General features: G+C 41.7%; 2 protein-coding genes across 10 annotated transcripts in view; both read right to left on the reverse strand.

Annotated features, from left to right (window-relative positions):
* Positions 1 to 15,443, reverse strand: part of LOC128760234 (disco-interacting protein 2 homolog B-A-like) — a 45,013-nt gene extending 29,570 nt beyond the window's left edge. For all 4 annotated transcript variants that reach the window (XM_053867428.1, XM_053867426.1, XM_053867427.1 and 1 more), the window contains exons 1-2: positions 15,169 to 15,443; positions 1,025 to 1,096 (exon numbers count right to left, since the gene is read on the reverse strand). In XM_053867428.1, the coding sequence (XP_053723403.1) occupies positions 1,025 to 1,096; positions 15,169 to 15,253 (157 nt within the window). In that variant the 5' untranslated portion in view covers positions 15,254 to 15,443. The remainder of the gene's footprint in view (positions 1 to 1,024; positions 1,097 to 15,168) is intronic.
* Positions 15,444 to 15,795: 352 nt separating this feature from the next.
* On the reverse strand, positions 15,796 to 21,948 carry LOC128761155 (cyclic AMP-dependent transcription factor ATF-7-like). Of its 6 annotated transcripts, none has more exons than XM_053869131.1 (12): positions 21,870 to 21,948; positions 20,458 to 20,519; positions 20,063 to 20,159; positions 19,853 to 19,980; positions 19,596 to 19,721; positions 19,329 to 19,483; positions 19,045 to 19,141; positions 18,851 to 18,970; positions 18,256 to 18,405; positions 17,848 to 18,036; positions 17,665 to 17,770; positions 15,796 to 17,543 (listed from the first exon to the last, which is right to left on the reverse strand). In XM_053869131.1, exons 2-12 carry the CDS (start codon positions 20,503 to 20,505, stop codon positions 17,308 to 17,310), a joined length of 1,452 nt encoding a protein of 483 aa, XP_053725106.1. In that variant the 5' UTR covers positions 20,506 to 20,519; positions 21,870 to 21,948; the 3' UTR covers positions 15,796 to 17,307. The 6 variants fall into 6 exon arrangements, with proteins under 6 accessions (XP_053725106.1, XP_053725105.1, XP_053725104.1 ...); XM_053869130.1 differs by having other exon boundaries at positions 19,045 to 19,144; XM_053869129.1 differs by having other exon boundaries at positions 19,596 to 19,724.
* Positions 21,949 to 22,744: the final 796 nt, after the last annotated feature.

Here is a 22,744-nt window from a genome sequence, read left to right on the forward strand (position 1 = left end):
TATTGAAGAATTTTCTGTCGTTTTTCTTCAGTAATGATATGAAGTGACAGCAATTCACACAATCCTCGCTGCAGACAGAGGCAGCACAAAAAAAGCTATCAATATATGTCTTTGCCTCATTGGGAGTAGTTGCAGTTGTAAATGTGGAAGCCCACTGTAATTACTGATATTATACTGTAATATCAGTAATTACAGTATAATAAAGGTGTAATAATAAAGGTGTTCATAGCGGCAAGGTTTAGATTAGCAGCTACAGTAGGATAGTAGCAACAGCAAGTAATTCAGAGGCATGGCAGCAAACGGGCCATTCATAAATGACACTTTCAGTGTGAATCATGTGGGGTCAACTATTCTCACTGCTAGAAGCAGGGGAGTCAAAAGACAGCATTTGCAGAGGTGTTACTCCTACAGTTCTTTTAGATAAATGTTCAAAGTTGATGGAACAATTTACGTCTGGAACAAATTAATTTCCGGGTCATATTCTTCATCGCCGGGTACTGATATGTAAGAGGGACATGCTTGAATCAGACAAGAGGGTTTGTACGCCATTGAAGTTTGCATTTAAGTTTTATACATGAGGCCCATTACGTGAGAGCCACTGTACCTGGACAGAGTAAGTATTTGCCAGAAGAGAACAGTCTCAGAACAGGTGAGAACATTGCAACTGCACATCGTGAGTGACCTCAGTTCTACCTTATAGTAAGCCAGTACTGTGGAGCCCAAACTAGTCTTTGATAACCCGGCTTTTCTTACAGACAACTGCTCTTACACACAACTGTTGAAGACTGCACATGGACATACCCAGTTTGGAAAGAAATAAAAAGTGAAGTGAAAAAGACACCGGACAGTTAGGACCAGTAGTTAAGAAGGACGCCTTCTTAACTTCCTAAAGATAGGGACAGATGAAGTCATTTATTTACAGCACTTACCCGGCACCATGGACTTGTGGGACTTCATCCAATATTATACAGACTAGTGATGAAATTGAAATGCATTTTTGCATCTTTTAAAGAAGGCCACTTACCCGGAGTCTGGATGATGTAGGGAGCCAACAGTTTGGTCCGTTTCTTTTCATAACCCTTCTGCGTGATATCGCCTAAACAACAGAGAAGATAAAGAAGTTGTTAGGAAATGATCGTGCTAATGAAGGACAGAATCCAGGTGTGAAATATCAATATCTGCTTTACTACAGCAGAAGTCACAAGAGTTGGGAGACGGCAAGGTGCAGCTGATTTCCACTTCACAGTAGAATAGAGCGACATTACTATGGAAATCAAACCACAAGCTTGGGCCAGACGCAAGATTCACCCAGACGCCCGAGTGCTCACAAGGTGGGATAAAAATGTTGATAAGGAGAAGCAAAACAAGAAGAAGAGGAAGCTGAGATCATGTGACTTGAAATTCATCACCCCCATTTCCTCCTCCTCTGCTCTCTCCTGCTGACATGCCATCTGCATCTCTCTACACCCCACCAGACCTCACATGAGCTTAGAGAGCTCACTGTCAATCCAAGAGATTCACTGACTCAGCAAAGCCCCTGTGTGGGCAAATCTGACAGGCTTTTTTTTTTTAAACAGAGAGAGAAAAATGTCACTTGTCTGTGACGATTTGAAATTCTGATGAGTCAGTCAGCCATTTGATTCCCCTGGCAGTTGTGATTCACATATTCATATTTAAAGTTGACAATTTGCTGCTGCTATATGGGAAGACTGTGTACACACACTGGGTGTATTGAAAAGTGAGAGCCTTAAGTCTGAGAGCGGGAAGGCTTCAGTCTGAGACCAGGTCTGGACATGTATTTGCTTCTCTTCTCAAGATACGGAACCAAAAGTTGAACAAAGGTCAAACAAGTCTGTTTTTAAATGGCTTAGCCAGAAGGGTTACCCCAAGGGCACACTTCCTGTACTGAGAATTGCTCCTTTAAAATGCAGACTGTCCACTGACAGCCAACAACACACAAAACAACGTACCCTACTTTCAGGCAGGACTCCCCACATTTTGACACAACATGGATGATCGCTGCATTCAACAGAGCCAGTTTTAAAAATGGACACAGTGTGAGTGGCCTGAACAAAAGCTATAGCTTGGGGGATACCCTACAAAAGCTTGTCGTATATGTGGCTAATGGGTCATAGTGCTGCATTATCTAATTTTTTTCACACAAATATTACTATATACTTCTGAGTTTACAGCATCGCAATACATCACAATGTATTACACCACTGTATCGCACACTTCACAAAAGCGTAGTAGTTTATTGGTAATGTGTGTTTCTTTATCTAAAGTGAAACCCAATTCTCAAGCAGAGAGAAAATAGAGAAGATAGCATAAATAAAAGGTCACAATTTTGTGATGCATCAGTGTCCTCTGCAGAACAGCATTGAAGCCTGTGGTAGCGGCCGATCACAGATATACATGACATAAGTGAGCTAGCTGAGCTTCAGAGGATGTGGCCTAAGACCCCACGTCCCAACAGCATGTCAGCCGTGGGGGACTGTGAGGGCTTTTTTTCTGAGGGGAAAATGGAAGAAAAGCAAACACTTCCATAAGTAATGCATGAACGATACAGTTGGCCTTGCTCAGTCACATGATTTATTTTTAGCTCATGTGAACAGGCAGTTTCACTGCGGTAAAAGCAGAGGCCAATGGAGTAAGCGAAGGGGGAGGGGCCGCTATAGCATTAAATGAAACGCACAATAATCACTCGTCCATCTGGGTGATGGCAAAATCATCTGCTGTTAAACTCCAGCATCGTAATGTTACAGCTTCAGAACCAAGCGTCGACGCTATCACAGCTGCATAATGGCCGCGCAGAACTGTGGGAGAAATATGATCATGAAGCCTGTTGCTGATTCTGCTGGAAATATCTCCAAAAACATTGTTCAGCAGTGAAAAGAGAACGTGAATATCCATGTGTTTGTGCGTTAGCTTGCGTAACAGTGGATGGGTTCTACTCTTGTAGAGGAAAGGGAGGCCCTTGCTAGCTAACCCACTTTCCCACAGTGACCTAGTCACATCAAACACGACTGCAGGGGTCACCGTCTAACAGGGAGATCCACAGCTCAAATGTCTGTCGGCCAGACAACTGCATCGGTGAGAACTATTGTGCATGGTGCTGCAAAGTTAGAAGAAGATAAAAGAAACCTCTGCTGGCCCTGCACGCACTCACGCTTGCTCACATGAGATTATTTGAATTGCAGCTAGTCTTTCCTTCCACCCCACAGGCACTCCGTCTGAATAGTAATTAGCTGCCAACCCCTCTGCTCTTTCACTGCCTTTTCTTCTCACATCTCATCCCAACACATTCACTCGCTTTCTCAGGGAAACACTCTTCAACACCTGGCCGCTGGAAAAGATCTCAACATATGTTTAAATATCACAGAGGCTAATTACGCTTCCAGATGTTTCCTCAAAAAAAAAAAAGATTGTTTATTCAAAAGCCATTAAACAGAATAACATCTCATTTAACATGTGAGATCTCAAGGTGTCGAGTTAATTCTTTAAATAATGAAATAGACTTTTTCAGTTAAGACAATGTTATTTTTCGCAACATCACAGTTGGTGATTATGACTACACTGTTCAAGAACAGGATGGTCCAGATGATGTGGTCATGAAATCAAGTTACACTTGAACCCAAATCGAACATATTGTTGTCGTCTTATTAGATAAAGACCAGAGTGAACAAGTCAGATGTTAACTTCTTACTCAAAAATAAAATGTAGCATTCAAACTCCTAACTTCAGTTACGTCAATATGTTTTACTTTAAGAGCTCTATACTTGATGGTGGTGAAAATGAACCTAACAAGAGGTTTCTGGGTAATAATGCTCAGGAGAAAAGAAGAGAGAAGAAAAGAGGGGGTCGTTTTTGGAGAAAATAGAGGGGCGGACAGAAAAGGGGAGGCGGCACCGGCAAACAATGCAAACGTTAGAAAAGGTTAGAACTGGAGAGGCAGAGAGACTGACATCATAACAACGGAGCCAGCTTTATTCAGAAATTATCAGTTAATGTTGCATTAAAATATGCCAAATTATATTTCATCTTATGTCATTCTAAAACTATTCACCATGTTTATTTATTATTTATTAGGTGCAAAAGCCCACAAGTTCCTGCTGGCTCCAACATTACTCACTCTGACAGCACTTCCCTGGGAGCAATGAATCTATTGGTTTAACTGGTTCTGACAAGTGAGACTATTATGGGCAGAATGAAAACTGCAATTTTAAGAAACGGGCTTTCTATTTAGGAATCACCTTTCAAACAAAACATTTCACACTCAGAATTATTTTCAATTTTGAGCAGCAAACAGGCAAATGTGATTACTGAAGATGGAAATGGTGCCAGAGTCACACTGAGTGAACACAAGGTGTCACCAGTGAAAACTGTCAGGCTTTGACTTGGGAAACTGGTGGGATGAAATAATATTGAAGAAGTGAGCAACATATTTCATCTGGGAAGACAAAAGGCACTCGTGCCCACAATGCAGACAGCAGGAAAGCGGTTGAATAAAAAGGCAATAGCAGTATTGACAGGAAACGAGAAACATATTAGATCTGAAATATTCAAACTGGACATCCCTTGGTGACTGCTTAACAGCCAGCGGTCGAAGATAGAGGACCGTCCGGGCATCCTGGGGATGGCCTTAACTCAAAAACATAAGAAAATGGATGCCTATCATACTGCATTCCATGAAAGAGCGTTTCTCCCAAGTAATAATTACATTAAAAAAAGGTGCCATCACAGGTGCCACATTTGTTTTTGGCCAAAGTCTCGCTGTTACCCACATCTCACGAGTCAGCCTGTCTGAAAATCCTAGCTAAAAACCAGATAAATATAAAACATCGAGCCATTGTGAATGTAGGATGCACATCAGGGTAAAATAGATTTTATGGGTGTTCTCTAATACAGCCTCCTTTTAAAAGATGCTTTGGCATTTTTGAAGCAGATTGACACACAGCCTAAACTGGCACTGTTCAATCCAGAAAAAAATATGCAGTTGTTGAATAAATAATGAATAAATAAATAAAATGAATAAATAATAAATAAAACCACAAAAATACAATGTATTGTACATATTTGGGCAGCAAACTTCATTGGGGATTATAGTCAACACAACATATCTGGATATAATTGGTCCTTTCATCATATTACAGCACAGTCATTGGTTACAAACAAAGGTTGACTCATGTCCCTGCATATCACTCCAAGTGCTGGCCTCTAGTGCCTCGTCCCACGTGTTAGATAAAATAGTCTTTATTCAGTCCCAAACCTTGAGACTGCAGCCCTGGCCACTACTCCTCTGTGCAAAAACCTTTTTTCTTGTAAACCCACGTTGCCACTGGATCAATCACTTTTTTATCCACATCATATCACTTAAGGCTAGGTCTTATCCAGCCCCTATCACAGGAAGTTTGTAATTTAAGCAGTTTAAAAAAACTTTGATCATTCATCGCTATATTTGGAAGAAACCCAGAGGACCTGCAGTATGAGAAGCTCCACAGAGAGAAGAGGACATGAGGATGGGATGTCGTATTGCTGAGTGAATCTTATCAGCATGAAAAAAGTTGACAGTTGGGAGCCACCATTTCCAAAGCAAGTCTATAAAGTCCATAAATCAGCTTTATATGTGTCAGTCCCGACCAACCGGCGTCTCTTCTGTGTGCACCTGAATATTAGTGGCCTCCTAAATGTGAGTCATTGAGGACAAAGGTCACAATCTGTGCTCAGGCGACAACAAGAAAGACAAGAACAAGTTTCAATGCACGCGTGAGAACATGCTCCCCATAAACACTGCTTTATTGCTGACAGGCAAACATGCATGCAACAGATTGTAATACATTGAATTGAACCTTCAACTTTTATTTTAATGTTGTCTAGAATTACTGTCATTTATTTCTAGAGCTACGCGCATACATTCTCTGAGGTCTCAAGTGTTTGCTACACTGGGTGTGACCCACTCAGGTAACAGACTGAATCATGTTTCCCGACTCCCACTCGAACAACCCCATTTCTCACTCTATGACAGCACCACACAGCAGGTATAACACACACCCATAGACAAAGAGACGCACATGCAGTGACTTGCTGTAATTAGACAGGAAAGAAGCAGGTTAACTGTCATGGATGAGTTCTCAGTTCCATCACTCCAATGTGAACGGATGTGGGAGTGAAGGCTGCACCTAATGACGCCATGCTTCGTCACAGCACCGGAATATTCCGGACAGGAATTACCACACGCAACAATGATAACATCCGTCACAGAATTGACTTCTGGTTGGACTTCTGACTGGTTGGGATTGATGATGATTAACTGGGGATTCCCTCAAATGGTAGAGCGGAAAAGCAGGTAATTCCGACTGGCGCTTTTATTTATGTATTTATTTTTAAACAACATTCCAAAATACTTCCAAAAATAAATGTTCCTCCGACTGAGCTATTTTAATTTTCACTATCAGAGAAGGAACTATAATTAGCATCAAACCGAAGAGACCTCACACTCAGATTGAATCTGTGAAAATCGGTGTTAAAACAGTATAAAGTTCTAGTTGAAACTAGACAGCGCTTCAAGTACTAAAGAAAGCAGAGCAGCCCAGAATTTAGAATGTAAAGTGTATTCTTTCACTGAATTATCTGTTTTCAAACGGTTGTGATTCATTCATTTGTAAAATTGGGATGAAATATCAAGATAAAACACCTCAACTAACAGTTGTGAAACATGAACATATCGAGTAGGGCTGCACTGACTGAGCGGCCGGATTTATCGGCACCGATATGGCCATTTATGACGTCATCATGATCAACCGATCAAATTACAAATATTTGCCAATTTGTTTTAATAACATGCTATTTACATTCATGCATAATGAGAAAATTACATAAAAAATCTGAAAAATAGCTGGAATTTCTCTGGAAAATCACACTGCTTGTTGTGATGCTGCAGAGACACCTACCAGCTGCAGCTGCAGACATTAGAGCCAGCCAGCCACGGTAGCTGCCGTTTGGCAATACTTCTCATCGAGGAAAATGACAAACAAATTATTAAAAATGCAACATGTACACCCACTGAGTCAGCCTCCGCAGTACACCAACTTGTAAACACTTGGCCTCAAATCACAGCACCGATTTGCTGAATGTTTTAGACAAGCAGCCGAGTTCTGTTGTTAAAGACCAGAGCTATCAGCAGCTAATGGCGCAACTGGGACCTCAAGTACTCATTCCCTGGACATGTAGTCAATGAAAAGAGGAGCGGTCTGTAGAGTTCTAAGACATTCTGTTTTGTATTATTTATTCATTAAGTTGCAATGTTTTCTATGCAGTGTTGTTCAGTATCATTGTTATTTAACTGATTTGTGAAATTTATTTTAAAAAAAGCAAAGACTATTGTATTTGACTTGTGGGAAAAAAAAAGAAAAAACAATCAGCAGGAATCTGTATAAAAAAATTAATATCCGTGCACCCCTAGTAATGATACATCAAGAAGATGGACAAACAAAAGAAAATTTAAAGATGTTAAATACTGTAAACCACGATGATGATTGGAAATTTTGGGAGTCCTGCTGAAAAAAACTGGTGTCCAGTTTCTCAGTTTCCTAAGGTATCCCCAGGAAGCCTTGATGCCCCTCTAGCTAAAAGCCAGCCAGGAGTAGTTCCTTATAAAGACATAATAAATTGCTACAGGGTTGAGTTAGCATGAGTGCGTTGTCAATGGTAAAATACTGTATTTACCAGGTACATCTGGTCGATAGGTTTCTGCTAACATGCAGTTTTACAAGGACACCTGTACATTCAGGAGGTCCCCTCCTACTTTCACTTTCAATCAACCAATAAAGGGGATGTTGACATTTCATGATGGGATGACGTCTGTTAAGGTCTGAATGGCTTAGCAAAGCCATAAAATATGTTTTAGTTGTGTTGCACTTCATGTGACATATGGCTGCCCTTATTTGAAGGGGGTTTACGGGGGCATTTGGGGGGATGGGAATGTGTGAGCATTACTGTCCATCCTGACCACAGGCTCCTGACACGATATGTTGACAGCAAATTTTTGACACTTCAATGTGGGAGTGAAGCTGTCATCGGTGTGGAACAGACAGCACCCGTCACCATTGTAAAACCCTTTGCTGCCAAACATGATTAATAAGTCATTGTGTAAGATGTGGCGTTTGTGTGAGTAATCGTCATGGAAACATGGATTCAATAGAAGAAGCCCATGGACCCTCTGAGAAGAGCACGTGCAGCAGACAGGCTGACTGCACCAACTTCCACTGGCACTATTCAATAATTCAGTTACCAGTATGGAGACTCCACTGCGCCCCTCTTCCATTAAAGCGGGTTGAACAGAGGCGCAGTTTTCGCAAACCAGTGACAACGAAATACAGGACAGACAGGTGACAGAATTTTTCCGAAGTGAAATGCATCTTATGTGAAACATCTGCAGGCTGCAGTCTGTGCGGAGGTGAGAGCGCCACTCTCTGAATTATTTAGGAATTTCTCTGCACAAGGCTTCACTGCATTATCTGCCATGAATGTCTTTGAGCCTGGCAAAATGAGACTCGTAGTGGGTTACGTAACGCTTGAGATTTGCCTACAAAAACATGAACATGGCTGTTTTGTGTGTGGCAGAAGACTTTCTGTTGTGCTCGGAGGCTCGGCACTCTGGCTGGGGATCAGAAAACAACTTCTCTGCAGCAGCTAATGAGCTTTTAATGGATAAATCGGTTTCCTCTCTGTTCCAGTCAGTGCCGCAGACGTGCGAATAGACACACATCAGCACGATGTTGCTGAACCCACATGCACAGTCTGGAATCAGCAGACAAACTCAAATGACCCAGCAAGTAGAATTGGCGGTATCACTTCACTCATCCAAATCGATCAGCTTTTCTGAAGTCGGCATCATGTTTGCAGCACACATCAGAGTCAGCCCAATGACGTGCACTTGGAAACCAACTAGGGTGAGATCTCAATCCCACGTTTATTTTGAAAAATGATTTAAAAACAATGAACCCACAATTCCACATATCAGTCACCTCCAGGACATTTATTATTATTGATTTTAGTTTTAGTTAATTTTATTTAAAAGGAGTATTTCCCCGCTCCCCGCAGGGTTTTAGCCAGTTAAAATGGACGCACACACCACACCAATCATTAGTGCAGTGTAATGTGCTACTCATAGTGTCACCGCTCATCATATTTGTCTACTAGAGTAATGTGAATGTGCGTCGAATGTCCGACGCTGATGGCAGGAGGACACCGTAATCGTTTACAAAACCAACTCATAGATTTGGAATCGGAGGAGTTGGCTTTTTTTTTGGCACAAAGCCTGTTCCTCCTACTCTCCTCCCTCCCCAGTGGCGTGCAGCGAGCAGCCCTGAGGAGCGCAGGGAGATGGGTGTCACACTGTACTTGGCTAATGCGAGCAAAATAGCATAACAGGGATCAAAATTCATGTGGTTCCATTTATTTAATCATGTAATCATGTTTAATCATATGTACATGAAAGAAGATGAGCAAAGCTATAGACTTTTAGCTCGTAGTAAGGCGAAGAATAATTAAAAACAGCTACTGAATTTGACTCAGATGTTTGTTTTTATAAAAGGTTATTTTTGTACAAATGTTATGTTTACAGTTTCTATTTTGCAAAGCGACTTGTCATGTCAGTGGATGACCTGCCGCGTCAGGAGGGGAATGGGCTGGGGGCGCAGCTTTGTACGGCCTGTTTCAAAATCCTGGCAACATTTATGAATGGATTCAGAATCGTTCACGTCCGAATGCTTGGCAGCTATATTTGTGGGCCAATGTGAGCGTTTGGTGTGGCACATGACTCTCAACAAGAAGGGAGAGAATATGCCATTTAGTAAAAGGAGGCTAAAGTGATTGGTGGAATTGGTGGGAAAATCGCGATGATTGGACAAAATTGCAGGGCCTTGCAGAACTCAAGATTGCGTTCATAATAGCGATCACAAGATCGCCATCTACTGGAGGGACTGATACTAAAGGAAGCAAGGGAATCAACCCAGCTAATACCATCTTCAAAAATGGCAGTCTTATCACATCTGACCGCCTGGTCAATGTTACACACAGACCAGGCTGCTAACAGGCATGAAGGCACGATAACTTGTGCAGGGGCGATATTAGGCCTCAATCAGCAGCAAGTTGCTGACATTTCAAATCAGTCAGTGTTTATACGAATAGTGGATTCAGTCAGGACTCCCAGGCAGGGAAACAACAGCACTCTCAACACACCAGTCCAGGTAGTGAAGAACCGTGAGTCTGCAGTTGGACACCACCACTGATTACACAACAAGCTCGACCATGAATTGATGTTCACAACACTGCAAAAATGAAATACATTACAGAGAGAGAGGTGTATTATGTTTAATTGATCATCACACCTGACCAGAGCTGATGTATTGATTCTTAGTTTAATTATTCGCCTTTATTAAACCAGAATAATCTAAACTGTATTTTCTCATTATTAATGTCTCATACCCATAACGCACACATCACAAAATAAGATATAAGATATTTTCACTCTACAAAGAGACTGAATTCACCTTGGGGTCTCATGATGATGGCAAGTGGAGATTATGTCATGCTGTGAATGCAATTAATCTGTGTATTAATGATGTCATCAGTCACAGTGTTTTGTACTGTGCATCTAAACTAGTTTACACAGAAAAGTGAAGTAAAGTGCCACAGCTATTTACTGAGCTTAACTGTACTCTGCAGGTACAGAAAACAAGGCAGTGGTGTTGTGTTGTGTTGTGTTGTGTTGTGTTGCATTGTAGAGCTCTCTGGCAACAGCAGTATGAGTGACAGGCTCAATGAGCCGGGTGTGTTGCCCCCTGATGCTCTGTGACCTAGATTGAGAGACAGGCAGGGCAGTAATCTCTCATCGCTCTCCCCCCCTCTCAGAATGGAACAGGCCGTGAGACCCTGCCACTCCAGTGCATCCAACATTAGCTACATGCTAACACTGCTAGCATGCTACATGATGATGAGAGTAAAGATAGATAGATAGATAGATAGATAGATAGATAGATAGATGGATAGATAGACAGATAGATAGATAGACAGATAGATAGATAGATAGATAGATAGACAGACAGATAGACAGATAGACAGATAGATAGATAGATAGATAGATAGATAGAAGATGAGATCGGCATGAACATAAAAATAAAATTGAATATCCAAATGTAAGGAAATAATGTACCGATGTTGTGTTTATGAAACATCGGGTTAAAATCCTCACTCTGTGCTGGGCAGTCACACTTCTGAGCATGCCAGAAACTGAACACGCTCACAAGCGGAGCGGCTTATGGTGTCCAGGTCCGGCCGAAAACAATTCCAAAGTCTTTGATCCCCTCAATGGCCTTCTTTGTGTGTGTACAGTACCGGAGTATAGAGTAGGACCAATCTCACACTTGCACACCCACTGCTGTCTTTAAAACAGAATATGCTGATGCATATTTTCCTCTGTTGCTAGGGAAGTCTATGCATAGGGACAACAATGAAGTAGCTGTTGCCATGTAAGAGATATCCATGAGAAAGTTTTAGAGCTGGTGAGTGCCAGCTGCCGGTCGCCTGGTCACATCAGGCGACCGGCAGGTTACATGCTGCCTAGCAGAAGGTGGACACACTTGATGCCACACAAAGACACCGGCAGAGAGGGAGGGCATCTGGCATGTCTCTTCACTGTGCTCTATAGTTACAAACCATGACGGAGATGCAGTCAACTTCTGAGACCAACATTGGTCTGTCTCTGGAGAGGGTCGAGCACACACACAGGGGGTATCACCATAACACTGACACACAAACCTGTCAGGACTAAAGAGGACCCAGTTACTCCATTTCATAAGACGTTTTACAGCACAAATCCACACTAGAGCCTTTTAAATATTACCCTTACTTAGCACAGTAGGACTGCTTAGATACAACATTTACCAGTAATTACATAAAAAAAAAACTTCAATTGACCTCGAGTTAAACCAGCGTTTTTGAAGCAGGCATACTTTGTTGTAAACAAATAAACTAGGGATGTCCTACTTTTGGCTGATAGAGTACATTTGAGTACTTGCCCACACAAGTTATAATACCATAACAACCATTTGAATTATTTTACATTATTTTTAACACATGTTCCTTGAACAAACATGACTCTCAGATTATGCTGATAGAGAATATCTAAGATCTTGGTACTGGCTACTGGTTTATGTATACAGTGTCCCCTCGTTGAAGACAGTTGAAGCATTGTCGAGTGTTTTTTTGAATAAAATGTGTTTAAATGATGGGATTTTCCCAGCTGATTTCCTGTCTGAACGACCCTCTGTGGCAGATCTCTGTAAAAAATAGAACTGTCTCCAATTTGAAGCGGTGGTCTGCCACTGTGCCACGCACTGGGGAGTGGCCACCTGCTTGTCACACCTGAGACCACCCTCATCTGCGTGAGAGCGTGTAAAATCTCGGGATGCACTGAATCCTCGGAACATAGCAAAGTAAGTCTGTCGTAGGTATAAGGCGCTGTCATGAGCAAGTTTTGAGGAGTACAGCAAAATAGGCCAGTATCACAGAGAGTACAGATGCTGGAATCAGTATCAGCACATCCGTAAAATGAACTATAAACACATTTAGAAATATAAAACCTCACGGTGGTAATTGTGTTGAGATGTGTGAAGACATTATCATTGTAATGAAACCACTCTACTGTTATGGCCATAACTATTGGTGGAGTTAATCCTCAATTGCTAAATGTCTGACAATGCATTTGTGCACATGAATAAGAATAAAATATGTCACTTGATTTATGTTGCAGCCTAGAATCATACATATTACTCAAAATGTACATTTAATAACCAAGTAAAAAAGTTTAAACCAGGTGTAATGTTAATGCAATTGATTTTCTACTCAAGCTTCTGTTTTTATTTGTCCTTCAATATGCACGTGTCTTCATCCATCAATGTGTTCTGGAAATTAAAGTAACTTCCGTTATTTATTAAGATAATAATCAAAATTGCAAGTGTCCAATTGACAGAGAAAATGCGTCCTTGTAGCACTCCTTTTGAAGGATATGAATAAATACATTGGCTACATTCAGAACCCCAACACCCATCTAAAAGCCCAACATCTTTTTTAAAAGGCTTAAATACTCAACATGCAGGCTCTTGTCTCCATATTAGCCACAGCAGTCTTACATGGGCGCTGCAGAGAAACGGCAAATTAAATACTCTGGGCCACAGAAGTCAATTTACAGAAGCAGGCAACAATTGACTTGGATGATTATTAGGTGCCACTTCTGTATCCAACATCACCAAACACTTGAGTATCAGCACAATGCAGCCTTAACACTCTCCTCCGCAATCTTCTCTCATTATCACACTGTTAATTAGTGTCTATTATTAACCATGCATCCTACATGATGGAAGCTCAGGTCAAAGCATGTCACCACTCACTTAACAGGTCAAATGTCAGTGCATTCACAGTCAGGTAACACTGTAAAGGTAAACAACTCTTATTTGTGTTTCCTGAGGTCATAGTTTATCTTCCAAAACAAAGCGTGATTCTCATCTCTTCTCAAGATGGTCTTTTTATTATTTATAGTGCAGTATATTAAAGCAAAGTTTCTCAAGGAATATGCATGACCTTTCCCATCTACAAAGTCAAGGTTCCAGCATTCATATTTCCTTTATATGATCCCCTCTATTAGGCTTGCAAGCCTCAACTGTTTCTTCTTACTAAGTAAAACTGGGGGACAAATAAATAATATCTAATCTCATCAAAAGGATCATATCTGACCAGTTAGTCCAATATGGGGGACATTACACTTGCATCATCTTTGCAAACAGCTCAAAAAGTAGCTTCATTTGGCAGAGCTTCCAAACGTCAGAAGTGAACTGACTTATAATCGTGTTGAATTATGCCAACATCCTCGCCTACCGTCTGATATACTTCGGTTTACTCCTGACCTCTGAGCATACTAATCTTACCTCACCTCTGCTTACTAAGATGTAGACTTGAAATACGGCCAGATGATTTACACATTAGGCTGACGATAAGAGAATTTATTGGAAGCACAACACACTGGCTGTAATGAGAGTGGACCAAGACTGATCTTGATCAAGCTAAAAAGCTATGATCTGGACTAAATTATAGCTAAAGAATTCACTGCAGAGTTTAGTCGTACGAGACATGTGTTCTGGATTAGAAGGACAGCAGATTATTCTAGCATTGTCCTGTCACCCACAGCTATGATGGATCCACTACAGAAAATTCCAGCTGTTCCGACACACCTCTTCGTGTTTTTTGTGTGCATTTGTTTTCAAGATCACTCCTGGATATGGCACCTCATAGCCCAACATTCTTAGATCTCACCGAGTAGATGGTGGCCTTCTTGGATTAAACAGCCTCGATGATTTACACCACATGACGTGAAGAAAAAGGGACAAAGAGTGTTTGTTAGAAGTGACGCCTGTCTCTTATCGAAAGCTGTGCACTTTCAAGTTTCAATATGTCCAGCTGGGATCGGACCATCACAGTCACCACAGTGGCCTTCTACACTCCCGGCTTGGCTCTGCCAGTGGAGCACAGCATTACTCATCCGCCCCCGGGCACCTGGGAACTGCTCGGCACCAATCAAACCATGGCTCTGTGATTCACAGTGTGAGTAGGAGACTTGCATAACTGCCAGCAGCTCCATATTCACTTTTTCTTAACAAACAAACAGCATCTTGAGGCTGCTGCAGTTCCACGGGTTCCGACCACCTTGAACCTACAAACACACACCCATACACACACTCACCCTAAGATTACAAACTTGACCCATTTCCTTCCACTCCAGTCTGCAGTTCTTGCCCATGTAGCTTACAGATTATGATCATCACGGAAACAACAAGCAGGAATTAACATGCCCGGACCAACAAATAGACTCCGGGACATGAACACACACACACCAGTGTAGTCACATCAATGATTGAGTAAAGATCCTGGTGGTGAAATGGCAGCTGTAGAGCGGTCAGTGTGTTTATTTGTCGTTTGTTATTGTGGTGAAATTCTCTGCAGCGCAAGTCAGCTGACGCCAGCGGTGGCTCACTTCATACCACACCGTAAACACACGGACACCGCGACTGTGGTCACGAATCCGGCTGACTAAGCCGCCGTTGGAGCTCTTACCTTCGGATAGCTCCAGGTCCAACTCCGCCAGCTGGTCCCTGACCTCTTTCGGTAGAGCCGCCAGATCAACGCCGCGGTCGGCCATCGTGGGAAACACAGCAGCCTACTGGATGTTCGACACTTGTCCGAGGACAGCGGGTACCGCCCAGCATGAGGGTGAGAAAACCAGATAATTTAAAGTGTTGTAGAAGCGTATCGAGCATCCCGGAGACTCCTCGTCACCGCCATGACTGTGGAGCTGGAATAACTCGCCAGAGTCTGTCAGTCACGTGACACCGACTGATGCCAGCGACTGTGACAGGACACAAGCAAAGGCTATTGCTCGCTCTGGTGGTGACTCTGCTGTACTACAACTGGTTATAAAGAAGCCGTTACATTCGTCATTTATGAAGGGTTTCAGAATATGACCCAGTGCTACTTCATTTCACTGCTTTTTTGCAGCAGAGATACGCTCTAAATTGACTGAAACTATTTAATTAGAAACCACTATTTGTATGCAATGCAATTTAGCGTATAATACATTTAACAATGCAGAGATTGTTCGCTGGCTAACGATGGTTCACAGCGTATTTCACTTGCTGTTGTTAGCCACTAACCTGTTGAAGAATGAACCTGACTCATGGCATGGCTTTTTTATTAATTTATTTTTTTTTATTATTTGCCGAAATAACTTACTCATTAGTTGAGATTATGCACAAGTGTTTTTCCCATCATGAAGCCTGAGAAATTAACATACCTCCATCGTTACAAACATCTTCCAGAGACATTTTCTTGCGTGGACTGATCTCAATTGAAACAAACACATGTACACACGAAACCAAGGGATGATATGATTTAAAAAGAAAACCAACACAAACCAAAGCAAACATCTCAAAATTGCTTTTAAAAAACAAAACAGAAAAAAAACACAAAGACACAAAGTTGACTGGACAAGGGATGGATAGGACTGGAAGTAAATGCTGACAAACAAAATCTGCATTTATATAAACTTTATAACGAAGCACCTTGCAAAGATTTTTCCTTTACTTCATGATACATGGCAGCTTTTCAAACTTTTGAAAGCACACAGAACTAGGACGTCTGTATATACATCTACAGATTACTCACCATCACATTCACTCAATAGTACATTGACGTATTTCCTCTGATAACCAGTTTTAGCGTTTAAGTGAATAGACCACGCCCATCATAGTGGCAGAGCTACACACATAAGCTAAAAGCAAGCACGTTGATATTTAATAGAAAAATATATTGCACTACTCTTTCCTCAAATTAAACATCAGGGTGAAAGATTTTAAATATGTTAGTTCTGATGGTAATTTCAAATCTTTCTACAGTTAACAAGTCTAAGGTAAGGATTGAATGGGATCCATAAATAACAAGCACTAATTGAGGGTGTAAAAAAAATTGACAATATTGTAAGAAGTAGCACAACAGTGGTACTTTTTGACCATAAGTACTCCATGCAGTCAATAGGGATTGATACATACATGATTTAAGTGATAACATCCATTCCAAAAGATGGTTTTAAAAAAGGCAGGCACACAATCACAAGGTTAACCATGTACATGTCTACAATTTGGTTTGTTATGCACTAGGCTGACTACACAACTGAGCGTATTTTTAGAAATAACTGACCCAAACAAAAAGAGGGAAAAACAAAGGAAAGACACAAAGCAAACATAACTTTCCATGAGGTACAGAACCGAATGAACTGTGGTGGTAGATACAGGGCAGGTTTGGGGTACCTGACAATATCGCAGGTAGATTTGTGGGCCAGCACAGAACAGAAGCTGCATTTGACACGAGGTGCATATAAACTGAACATTTCCATTCAGAATACTGAATGTACTTGGAAAAATGAAAAAAAAAAAGTTGAAATTAAGAACCTAATCCTCCAGAGTGAGTGTTCCATGTTGATATTTACACACACAGAAAGGAGCTCTGACCAGGGAGTCTTCTGGGAGTGGACATTCTGTGGAGGCACTGTGCCATGTACATGATTATCATTGGCTGTGAGGGAGGGTGGTGTCTCAGTCTAGGTTCGGGGACATTGATAGTGTGACCCTCTTCGATGTTCTGCACCAGTCGCGCCTTAAAATGCCACTCGAGTTCACTCTTGACACCTCCACCAGCCCATCATCTGTTTGTTGACTGAGGTTGTGTTGCCATGACGACTCCTGCTGGCTGTCCAGATCCCATTCCAGCTAGGACAGACATGGCCACTGCCTCAGCGGCGCGGACACTCATTCCATTGATCAAAGGGCCCGGGCTGGAGGCTGGGTCGGGTGGTGACGAGCCATGTTGGATAACAGCCGCCGGTGAGCCAGTGGGTTCGGTGGAAGTATCCCGGGAAACTTCATCTCCGCCTGCAGCTACAGACAGAGACAGACATTCACCCTTAGGGAGGTGAGCGTGTGAAAAGAATGCATTAGATGGTTGGGATGACGATGAGAGCTAATGGTGGAAACCGAAATGGATGATTGTCATGGTTACCTAGGAAAGCAGCTTTCTTCTGCATTACAGTGACGGGGCAGTCTTTATGGGCCAGGAGCAACTGCTTTAGCTGAGCAACCTCATTCCTCAGAAGGGTCACTTCATTCTGGTCACACAGAACACAACTCTTCAGATAACCAAAGTATGAGAACCGGTCCAGACTGATGACAACTGCAGACCCACCGTGAGAGAGACATTCATGGTAGCGAGATCATCTGCCTTCTTCTCCAGGGAATTAACCCATATTTTTCGTTTCTGTCGGCAGCGAGAGGCAGCTGCACGGTTTCTTTCAAGGAAGCGCTGCCTCCTCTCATCAGGATCCATCTCAGAAGCTCGCCTTCGTCTGCCTCCTGTGGGCTGTGCAGGGGACACCTGAGAATGAGAAACCTCTGTATTGACAATCCAATATATTTAAAGATCAAATTCAGTCTAAAGAGAATGCCGAACTGAACCGACCATCAGCTCCACAGCTGACCATTTTGAACAGGGCTTGACTGAAAATTCATTCACACAGATTAAAATCTATTCTACTCAGTTAAAAAATGCAATAATGTGCCTTACACTAATATTGGCAGATGCAGACTTCAGTACCTGTGGCTGGGCTGGTGAAGGGGCATCAGAGTTCTGAGTGAGCTGCTGGCTATGTTCCTGTCTCTGAGGGACAGCAGGGATGGAACCTGCCCCTCCACCAACATCATCTTGTGATCCCGGACCCTGATGACTCAGAGCTGCCTTTAAACGCTGCATGGACAGAAAGAGCATTTATTTTTACAAGAAGCAACATCATTGAGGCCCTTGAGGCTTTCTAGAAAAGCAAGATGGCCACATTACAATCGCTACCAGCATTAATATTTTTATTTTCACTTGCCGTTTAAGCTTTCTTAAGAACAATGATCTCAACTGCCCTTTTTTCTTCTTCATCTTCTGTCATTTCCTGTCAGAGGTTTGGCCATCTTTTTCATGCCCTCCTTTATCACATCCATGAACCTTAATGGTTGTCTTCCTCTTTTCATTTGCCCTGTACTTCCATTTCTAACATTCTTCCTCCAACATGTTGCCTGTCTATTCTCAACATGAGTCCAAACCAGCTGTCCATTCTTGTTCCCTCTCTTCAGGTCTTACCAATAGACTAATAGTGGTGGAACCCCCTTTCTCTACGTCGACATGCTTTGGCTAATGAGCTCACCATCTTTGCTTCTGTGTGCAGACTGTAACCCGATGGAGACGATGATGCACTGCTGGCTCCACCCAGAGGAGGTCCAGGAATCCCAGGGATATTAGGTACCGAATTTGCCGCCCTCGCAAGCTGTCACATAAACAACACAACTTTCAATGACGAAGGTTAGAGGCAGAAATGTTATAACTTTATTTCAGACTTACAGATATAACAGATGTTGTCTGGCACGGACTGGGCAGGAGGGGCACTGTCTGACCATTGGGGAGGTGCCTGACTAGTGGGTAGGAACCTGTAGGGGAGCTGCTTAAAAACAGATATATTAACAATTAATCTGCAAGCGTAGTAAGTGCAAGTTCCTAATAACAATGTATGACAGCAAATTGGCGTTATTGAAGTTCAATTTAAATAAACTCAAGAATAAATATTTTTAAGACAATTCAATTAAACCATTTTTGTTCATTACAAGAAAACACGAAATGCAGTTTACCCCAGCTGTCTGTTGGAGGGCGGAGCTTGTGTGATGACAGATGTGGGAGATGGCAGAGTCGGGTTTAGAGCATCATTACCAAGGTGAAGAGGAAGAGATCCAGGACGCACGATGGTTGGTGTCGGAGCCGAACTTGGTGGTCGAGCGACCACTTCCTGTCAGCATTTCAAGTATGTTTATTTTGGTATAAAGACAAAGAGAGCTGAGAAGCTATACAGCGTCTACCACATGGAAGTTGGTGGAATTGTGAACAGCATAGGCCATTACCCTTGAGTCTCCACTATGGTCTGACATGCTGGATGAGGAATCGGGACTTCTGGGGGGTGAAGAGTCAACTTGTAATGGACCTTCATCCTCCGCCTTTGTTTGACTTGCTGCTTGAAGAGGCGCAGCCTGCTAAAGCAAAGAGAAGTCCAATTTTGTCTTTTGGGATGTTTTTCAATAATTACATGGTGATGTAATGTTAGTCTAGTGACATAAGAGCAAATATAAATGTTTGTTCATTACAGAATTTGCTTTCTTACGGGGGTTTTTGTCTTCTGGTCGTCATCCTGTGCTTTACAAAACTCTTGCTCAAAGGAGCTGGCCAGCTCATTGAATAGGCCAACTTCCTCACAGTTCTTTAGAAAACGTGTGGGTGTGGGAGTTTGGTCTGGTAGGGAAGGATAAAAAAATATATGTGAGTAGACTCACCAAGTAGGAAGCACATGACTCAGATAATTCAGAAGCCTTACCTGCTATGATAACAGAGTCTGTCCTTGCAGGACCGAATTTCAGCGTCATTTCATGTTTGTGCTTATGGACAGACAGATGATCTTCATTGGTAAATCTCTGCAAACCAAAGATATAGCAGAATCAAAACGATGGCATTCCAAAAATTGGACTTCGTTTTCAGGAAGTGAAAAGACAACCTATGGGCACAATGCAATATTTAAAAATCTGATCACATTTTTGGGAACAGAACTTGCCCTGGCTTCAAAGGTGCTTTAAAGAACTGATATACTATTATTATTGTTTGTTTAAAACAAAATAAAAGTGACTGAGTGACAAAAAAGAGAAAGGACAGTAATTGTTTTGATGATAGCTCAAAGAAGGTTAAGCAGATTCATACAAGATAAGGAAACCATACCTGCCCACATCCAGGGGCAGTGCAGACAAAAGGCCGATCATCCCCCATGTCACACCTTAGCTCTGGAAAATATTAAAATAATTAAAAAAAAACATTATATTTATTATAATATGTTATGTGTATGGAGACTGGAACAGACAATGCAGCTACAATATAAAAGGTTTGTGAGAAGAAAAAAAGAAAAGTTCATACTGCACACTGTACGATGAAAAACAAAAGTACCACAACACTGAAACGAGACTCCACAGAATCAGCCTGAATATGGATTTATAAACACAAGAAGCCAGGATTTTTTTTCTACACTGTTGATGATTCATTCAGCAAGAGTCTTGTGAACAAAAGTTGAGGAGAGGACAGAGAAGAGGGTGTGATCTAAGTCCAATGAATTGCATTTGGTGTTTATTTGGACAGCTTTCAATTGTTGCAATTGTGTTGTTTTAAGGTTATTTGATTTTGGAATAATTAAATAACTTTTTCAAAGTAATGAATCATGAAACTAACAAAATAACCTCAAATAAGAAACGTCATAATGTAAATAGCAAAACAATATGGACATTGGACATTACAATTTGAATTGCATTTTTGATGGTGCCATTTACCTTTTGCTGGCGTCTTTATGAAACCATCCGATACTATATACTGTACATTTACAGACATGCAAAATAAAGGTTTACAGACGTTGACGTTATTTCGCTTACAGCCAAGTAACCCAGCAAACCTTGCCTATCCAACGCATCACTTTCTACATTGTTTTAATCATCTCTTGACTAAGCACTATTTGGATTATTGATGAGTATTAACATGGTGTCATTGAGCTAGAAGTTGGAATTAACTACTGTATCATTTGCTAATACATCCGGCAGCAACTACACGATTGGATGCTAGGTGCGTATATAATCAAATAGAAAGTGTCCATTACAAACGGGTCGCGGCTATTGTCGGAGAGAAGATGCCGATATGTCTCACACACCGGCGGGGTGTGTACTCTCACCATGGGTAGGTTTACCAACAGTGCTAACCTGCTAGTGGCGGGCCTCTGTTGGCATAAACAACTCGCTAAGAACGAGATTTTTTTCCCGTTAGCAGTCATGTCATCGTCATCAACATACATATAAGAGATCGGGGAAGGCAAACAAACACCAATATTTTCAGTATGTAATAGATATATGGTGCAACTCTGGTTTCCCACCGACAAATGCTAACTGCTAAGCGAAACCTTCCGTTAGCTCGTCGAGAGTTCACGGTAAGAGCTCAGCCAAGTTCGAAGCTAACGTTAGCAAGCTGAGGTAAACTGCAGGATTTAACCAATCAGCGGCTATATATCTATGAAGGAATCTAAATGATGTGTCACTTAGGCGTGGATAAATGTCAAGTAGTATTTTCAACGAGCGATGTTTCATGTGGACACTCACCCGTCGTGGAAGCAGATCCTCCCTCTCCCTCCCCGCTCCTCTCCGGACACTGCTGCTGCTGTCTGCTCGTTGTTGACACTCCGACACTTCCCTCAGCTGAATATCGCGAGAGTTTGTCTTACGTAACAGCACAGTGCCAGATAGGCCACTGTAACAAAAATGATTATATTATATTAATATAAAAACAGCGAATAGTTACTACTACTTACTTACATAACAGATGTGATATATAGGTACAGCTATCATACTTACAGATGATTTTGATAGTGCACTTTAAACTTAAAATTATATTGGTTTCACCAACGTTGCATGGCTTTACACGCATGTTTCTGGTCAAAGAAAACAATATAGTAGGGTTTTGCTACAATCGTTAACCATTAATTTAAAAATAATATTTATTTATTAATTAATAATTAATGTTTTTTTTATTTAGACAGCGAGGTTCTCCCGATGCTGCCAGACAGCAGACAGCAGAGTTGCAGCAATATGTCTAAGCGCCTCTAAACGTTATCATCTCGCATTATTTTGGTAGACCTTGCGAGGTGAATAGAGATCACTGGTAAGACCCGGATCAACTGTGAGAAAAAACTGCCATGTCTCTGACTCTGGATTGGATCCCACAGCCATGATTGGTTTGACAAAGTTATAAGAAATTGACCGACTGAATGCCTTTATTCATTTCACAATGGAGAAATCGCAGCAAACAAAGCACGGAAACAACACTACAAACATAAATAAATAAATCCTGATTGACAGCCACGACATGGCAAGGGTTACGCTCTTAAAATGTATCAAGGAAATCACGCAGATTATGACTCGTGCGTTCACCTCGACACACGCTAACAGATGAGATTCAGATAATATGCCCGCATTTC

This window comes from Synchiropus splendidus, chromosome 6, assembly GCF_027744825.2.
Source record: "Synchiropus splendidus isolate RoL2022-P1 chromosome 6, RoL_Sspl_1.0, whole genome shotgun sequence".
Classification (NCBI taxonomy): Eukaryota; Metazoa; Chordata; class Actinopteri; order Syngnathiformes; family Callionymidae; genus Synchiropus; species Synchiropus splendidus.